The sequence below is a fragment of the Akebia trifoliata genome, chromosome 12 (assembly GCF_017979445.1).
Source record: "Akebia trifoliata isolate Shusen 1 chromosome 12, ASM1797944v1, whole genome shotgun sequence".
Taxonomy (NCBI): Eukaryota; Viridiplantae; Streptophyta; class Magnoliopsida; order Ranunculales; family Lardizabalaceae; genus Akebia; species Akebia trifoliata.
In genome coordinates this window covers 27,029,806-27,037,264 of record NC_141386.1, presented here as the reverse complement: position 1 = coordinate 27,037,264, position 7,459 = coordinate 27,029,806, and the positions used below count along the sequence as shown (strand labels likewise).

Genomic DNA, 7,459 nt, shown 5'->3' with positions numbered 1-7,459 from the left:
AATCATGAACCCTGAAATCTTTTTCCTAAAACAGGATATTTTCAAGCTCATCAACATCTACAATTAATTAATTTTAAATCTATTTAACCTCATCTTCAATCCACCATTTTGAAAATTTCCTTAATCACTTGTAGGAAATCCTAAAATTTTCTATTAAAAATCTCATTCTCTTCTACTTTGATGATCGTATCTTATTATTAAGATTTAAAGGTTAAAATAGATTGTTAAAAACTTTGGGACAATGACTGTGAAGGAGTTTTTATTGAGAATATGTACCAAATAATTTCCTAGTAAAAAATATGTATCATTTAAGTCCCACTTAATAAAATAGTAACCTATTAAGGATCTTTAGAAGATTTGTTTAAAAGAAAATACCTGAAATACCCTCAACTTGACAAAGTGGTTTGATTTTAAAATATAACAAGTCAAATAAAAAGCTTAACTAATTTATTTGGTACATATTCTCAATAAAAACTCCTTCAACTTGACCTTTATTTTTATGTGAAAAATAAAAAATAAATATTTTTAGTTGTTTAAAATTATTCATAAATTCAATATAATTTTATTTAACTCATTTAAGTCGACTTGCTAAATTTTGAGTTGAATCAATTTGATGAACATTCAAGTTGAGTTTTAAAATTATATTTTAATTATTTATATCTTTTAATAAATTTAATATGCATCGATTAAATCAATTTGATGATGATGATGATGATGGTCATACTCATCTCCATCAACATCATCATCATCATCATCATCTATGTGAGTTAAAGATTACTAATTTTAGTATAAGAAAATAATAATTTTTTTTTTTTTTCATTTAAATCATTTTTTTCATTATTCTATGATAAATGACTGTAGTCAAGGAGCATGTCATTAATCTTAAAACATAGGAGTACCTCAAATATTCTCAAATAAATAGCTTTCCTCAGACCTCAAAAATTGTTGAAAGGGTAATTATGGCATTTTCGCTTCAAAAGTCCTTTTCAGAGTAATACTTGATAAAATGGGTACTAAAGAATCCATAATTTTTTAGAAAAGACCTTTATGTACATATTTTCAAATAATTGGTCTTTACATCATTGTCCCAAAAACTTTTACTTGAGGGGTTGAGTGTGACTGATTTTAAGAAGACAAAGATATTAAGGTCATTTTACATTGATCTATTAGAGAAAACCAAGGTCAACATAGTATGCGGACATTTAATGAATAATTGAGATGTTTGTATTTTTAAACTGATAAATTATCCATTTACTTGGATACTTGGTTCTTCTCTCGTAGACTAATGATAAGTGACTTACATGCCCTTTTCTTTAACCTTTAATATAAAATAAATAAATAAATAAACTTGAATTTTGTCCCCAAATCCATTCATCTTTTAGTTCTTCATATCAAAGGTCCCCCCTACCGTTGAATTTTTATTTGAATTTTCTAATAATCGACCTCTAGATTGCCAACCATGGTGGAGACCTGTTTTAATATTTTAGTAATTTTAAGCAGACCAGTGTCGGAGTCCTCCTGAGGACTACGCTCTCCAATGATTGATATTATGTAACAATGCGGGACACGAAGCAGATCCAACATCTTTGATATCGTTCTAAGCTCCGACAAAATCGCCACTCCAATGTTTTCTTGCTTAACGAAGCACAGACACACTGCGTGAACCGATGGTGCAGAATACTTGCAACTTCTTGCCACGTCAGATCGTTTTACATAGAGAGAATTTGACGTCCACGTGGTGTTAGCCATTAAGTCAATAAGGACAATTTGCACACGTCAGATAACGATCAGGCTGTCCTCGTCACATTAACTCCATTTGTCCATTGTGACACGTAGGATGAATGGAACTGGTTTTATCATGTGATGACGTGGCATGCTTCTTTGTCTCCCTTAGTAAGGGTGAAGGGACTTTGGATTCACCTTGTGACATCCAAAAACATGATCCTATTTTTTGGGAGGGGGTCGTGAGGATAAAATTATGTGAATCTTGAAAATAAAATAGAAAAAATTATTTATTTTCCTTATTAAATTTTGGGGTTAGACGAAGTTCAATAATCATCAATTTTAAAAATCCTGGATCAAGTTTAAAAGAAATTATTATTTTAAAATTTTAAATCTAAGTTTTTCGAAAAAATCTAGAGGAATGTGATGTTAGATTGCTACTGTGATAATCCATTAGGGCAGAAGGATCCTTAGTAAGGCTTAAAATCTCGTTAAATTAGTAAGAAATTTTTTTCTCTATTTAACATAAATATACTTTTAAAAGGGCATTTCTATTATTCTAAAAAAAAAAAAAAAAAAATACTTTCCATACTAACTTAGCAAATCTTACTGAGGGTTGTTGGGTTCACATGGATTACATACGTTAGCAATACATCACCACAACCTTCTATATTTAAAAAAAATATATATTTTGTGCTTCATCGATAGTTTTAAAAATGGACAGTTATCAAACTGTCAAATTTAAAATTAAAATTCAACAGTGAAAAATATATTTTCTTTGAAAATTTTCCCCCAAAGTCCATAAAATTTTGTCCTCTACATCTATGTGTCACCAGATCATGTTTTTGGATGCCACAATGTGAGATCATGGCTCTTAGTAAGATTTAACTAAGCTAGTTAGGCTAGCATGACTCTTCTAAAAATTGATTTAATAAAATTACAAAGAGAAAAAATTGCATTACTAACTCGGTAAGATTTTAAACCTTACTAAAGGTCCGTTTTGCTCAAATGGATTACCACATCAACAATCAAACACCACAGTGTGATCCAAAGTTTTTGAAAATGAATGGTTACTGAACTTCTATATAACTCTCAAACTTAAAAATAAAAATTCAATGGTGAAAATAAATTTTTTTTTAGAATTTTTTTTTTCAAAGTTCATAGGATTTTGTCGTTTACAACTTGAAACATCAAATCATGTTTTTAGATGCCACAAGATGAACTTAAGGACCTTTAGTGAGGGTGAAATTCTTACTAAATTAGTAAGGCTAGTTAACTCAATTACCAACCCAGAAAAACAGAGTTAAGGAAACATCTTTTCAGTAATTATTAAAAAAATGAAAAAAAAAATGTGAAATTTTTTCTAAGATTTCATATAGGGCAAAATAGATTTATTTAACAAATATCCCCAAGTCCAAGCTCATCAACCTTGCCAAACATGCGATTACGACCACCAATTTTGGGTGTAAATGGGATGGTTCTGGTTTGTCCCTAGAACCTCAATCATTTAATTCTATTGGTTTTGATTATTTTTTTTTCGATTTTTGATTCTGATTCTATTTCCCATTCCAATTCTCAAATTAATGAAATTAGAATTAGAGTTGTCAAAAAAAATTTCTCTTTTAACGATTCTGATCCTTGGTTCTTATTGACGACTCCAATTCTTAATTGATTTGATTCTACAAAACTGGAGTATGACTTATTCTAATAAAAGGGATCTAGAATTAGGAATTTCGATTTGATTCCACTTTGATAGGTACGCATTGACGCCCTATTCTCAATGTGATAGATATAGACATGATTGGTGTCAAATTAGAATTGAGCTATCCAATAAAAAATTTACTATATCCTGACCAAACCAGACTAAATAATAAGATATAGTAAAAATATAGTATAGATTATATATCTAAATGTAAATAATAATCTTGACTATTCATCATTATATAGCTACATACCCAACCGCATGCAATCATCATTATTCTTTTAAAAATGCATCCATACTCTTTCGTTATCTTGACCATTCGAGTACGAACATATAATCCAGTTAGTTAGGGTTTTTTTTTTTTTTTTTTCTATTTTTCTTTTTATGAGTAAACTAGACTTGAAACGATGACCTCAAAATTATTTTGCAATATTTTAAACCAATTGGCCTACGGGTCTAAGCCCTAATCCAGTTAATGTTCAAAAATTATAAAAATAATCTTTTATTATGTTATCATCAAAATTGACTTGGTTAACATTTTAATTACAAAAAGAACTTTAGAATATAAAATTACATATTAATCATGCATAAATCTTAAATTTTAGTAATACATGTAGTTACTTATTTTGTGAAGAATTTACCTTGCCCTTGAGTTAAGTGTATTTAGGTTTATGGGAAAGGTAAATAAGTAAACTAGAAATGTGAATATATAATCCATAATTGTTCAAAAAAATTAAAAATAAATAAAAATAAGAAATTGGATATATGATTATAATCATAAATATTATATATAAAAAAATTGATTGAACCAGTAATTTTACAAAATATTAGGCTAGTTTCGTAAAAGATTTTTTAGTCGTGTTAGAGTAACATTGAAATGTACATCGATTTTGACATTCTGATGTGGTGGTGTACACATAATCAAAGATGCTTTTCACTTTTATCTTGATGAAAAACATCTATGGTTTTGTGTGCACCACCACATCAAAATGTACAATCGATGTACATTTTAACGTTAACTCAACATTATCCAAGATTTTTTTTCAAAAATAATCAAAATGCTTTTGTCTTTAGCCTCTTGCTAAAAACACTTATTTTTCTTTCTAGTAGAAATCCATTGTCGTCAATCTTCCCCAATGTAATCTTGTTTTTGAGCTTTAATGGAGGAATGAGAAAAAAAAAAAAAAAAAAACTTGGGGCCGCAAAAGATGGTAATTTATTTAGGGACTGACTAGTTCCACACCACTTATTGTTGATTGCACATCAACATTTTATTTTCTTATAGTCTTTATTTTAACCTATTGTTTGCACTCCAATATATAATATTTTAAGGTTTAACTTTTATTTTTACTTGTAACTTGTATTCTATGCTCATGGTCTACACTGCTCGTGTTTTGTGATTGATTTTGCTTGTATTATCTTAGACTCCTACTTAATTAAAGTAACGATTTTTTTAATTTCTGTTAATAATAAATATGAACTAGTGTATTTCAAGGGAATGTAACTTTGTAAACATGTTTTTCGAAACAACAAAATATTTCTTGTAAAAATTATTAAACCAACAATAATTTATGTGGACATAGTCTAGGAAGAACAAAAAAACAAAAACAAAAAAGGGGTACAACATTTTTTAAAATTATTTTTGGTGTGTAATCATCCAATTAGAGTGCAAAGGAGAATTTAAGTGATTGAGTACAATTGCTAATGGGTGGTGTGCAACTAGCCAGTCCCTTTATTTACTTATCAACTTAAAGAGATTGAAAACAAGGATTTTTGGGAGAGAGAAAAAGTATCAAGGGTTCTTAGCAAGAGGTTGAAGATGACCCCATTATGGATATTTTGTGATTCTTCCACGGAAGACCACAGGAAAGGGGTATGTCATCATCAATTGAAAATCAGGGGATATCTGTAATTTCACCAAACCCAGAGTGGTAAATTAAAATTACCTATAATTTGCTATATTCCTCACACCTCACACACACAAATCCATCTCTCTCTCTCTCTCTCTCTCTCTCTCTCTCTCTTGGAGTACCTAAAGAGGGTTGTGAAGTCTATGTATATAAAGCAGTTGCCATGCCTTGTAAATCTACTCACATTCCTCACATGCTTCTCTAAGCTCTTGGGGAAAACCAAACAAAGAAACAACAGTTTTTGTTTCAAAGTTTCCAAATCTATTGTACTTTTCCATTATTTTCTGTTCACTATACAAGTTTCTCCATATGAGGCCTGCTTTACTTGTCTCTCTTGTTCTGTTATACCTCTTTGTTGAGGCTCAAGGTATGTCAAATATAGCTATTGATCATGAAATTTTTTTTAATTAAAAGATTAAATCTAATTGGTGTTGGTTTTCTTTGTTAAGGGATTCGCTTGGAGAAAGGGTTAATGTTTGTTGGTCATCAAAGAATCCATGTGAGTATTGAAATTTTCATCTTTAAATGGTTTATTTTCAGATTATTTAAAAATTTTGAATTGGGTATTCTTCATTTTTGTTCTAATTTTAATGGTGGTTTAATCCAGGAAGAGAAGAAGAATAGGTTGATTGAAGTTGGTGCAAATGGTGATGGTGGTGGAGAGGTTGTTATATGCAGAGGTGGGCACTGTTCAGGTACCAACAAGAGAAGATTATCTAGGATATCTAAGGAAGCCCACCACAGACTTCCAGAGATTCATGAAGATTACTTTGGAGTTAGAAATCACAAACCTAAGCACCATTGATCCTTATTCTTTTTTTTTTTCTTCTATAGTTTTGGCAGTTAGTGTACATTGAATTTGATGAGAAACCCATGACCATGTTAGTACTCTACAAAGCAATTTTGTCTCCAATCTTGTCTCACTATTATCAACAAAATTACTCCACAAGTGTGTAAATGAGCAATACTTAGTAGAAAAGTTTTTGTAATCTCAGAAATTATTACAAACCAACATCCAACATCCAAGAGATTAGCTAGCCTGACTATATTAGTAATCCCCCCACCCTTACTAATAATCCAACACAGTACATCTCGGACCCAGCAAGGTACATTGATGGCCGAAGTGGATATATCTAGGACCCAATAACACCTCGTTGGATCGTTAGTAAGGGTATATTTTCCTAAGTTAGTCAGCTTAGAATTCTTGAAAAAATTACATACAACGCATGTTTTCTATAATGAAAGTTAAAAAATATTTCTATTGGTGCAGGTAGTGATATAAGAAAATGTTTGACCAAGGCAACCTCCACTGTTACTACTACTTCCAAGGTTGGTGTGTTTAGATATTAGACCAAAATTTAAGTTTCAAACTTTGAATAAGTAGTAGTTCATGTGTAAAGACCCCACTTCTTCATCTTTATCTTTATCTTTTTTAATTTATTTTATGATTTTATATTTCAGTTACAAAGTAGAATGAACGGAGTCGACCCCACGTCGAAGCGAATCGATCAATCGAAAGACAATTTATGCAATGATAAGCGAATCAATCAATCGAAAGACAATTTATACAATAAATCATTGCGGAGTATTGGGCATCCCGGGGATGTAGGCTCAAAGTTGTATCCAGACATTATAGACATAGTAGGAATGGACTATTCTACTACAAAGAGGAAAACTCCTATACACAACTGAGTATGTTGTGGAAAACTTAACAAAATGAATTATAAAAAAAAGGTATATAAGTTGGACAGCATTACTGAAAATGGTGCAGTTTTTTAGGACTCTAAGATATTCTTATATTAATTTTATTTGATGATTGTGTATATGGTTGCTTTGGGGCTTCCCTAGGCCATGTAACTTGTATGTTTTATGAGAGAAATTAACAAAAATAACTAACATGAGTTTAATGCTTTTGCAATATGTGGACCATATGTGTGTGGAGAGAGGAGAAACTTCTGTCATATATAGTTTTATTGTTTATTATAGGGGTTTTAAAAATTGGACAGGACCCAAGATTCTATGGTGCCTATCGGTTTAGTTTAATTAGAGAGTTGCTATTGCCACACCAACTTTTACTAATGCCACACCAGTACAATTATTTGATGATTTATATAGGAATTGGTGT

The 7,459-nt window shown here is 30.4% G+C and overlaps 1 protein-coding gene across 1 annotated transcript; it reads left to right on the top strand.

Moving 5' to 3' along the window:
• The first annotated feature begins 5,314 nt into the window (after nucleotides 1-5,314).
• On the top strand, nucleotides 5,315-7,247 carry LOC147389216 (uncharacterized). Its single transcript, XM_086418855.1, has 6 exons — nucleotides 5,315-5,701; nucleotides 5,784-5,833; nucleotides 5,942-6,029; nucleotides 6,605-6,663; nucleotides 6,796-6,862; nucleotides 6,902-7,247. Exons 1-6 carry the CDS (start codon nucleotides 5,644-5,646, stop codon nucleotides 7,024-7,026), a joined length of 447 nt encoding a protein of 148 aa, XP_086274981.1. The 5' UTR covers nucleotides 5,315-5,643; the 3' UTR covers nucleotides 7,027-7,247.
• Nucleotides 7,248-7,459: the final 212 nt, after the last annotated feature.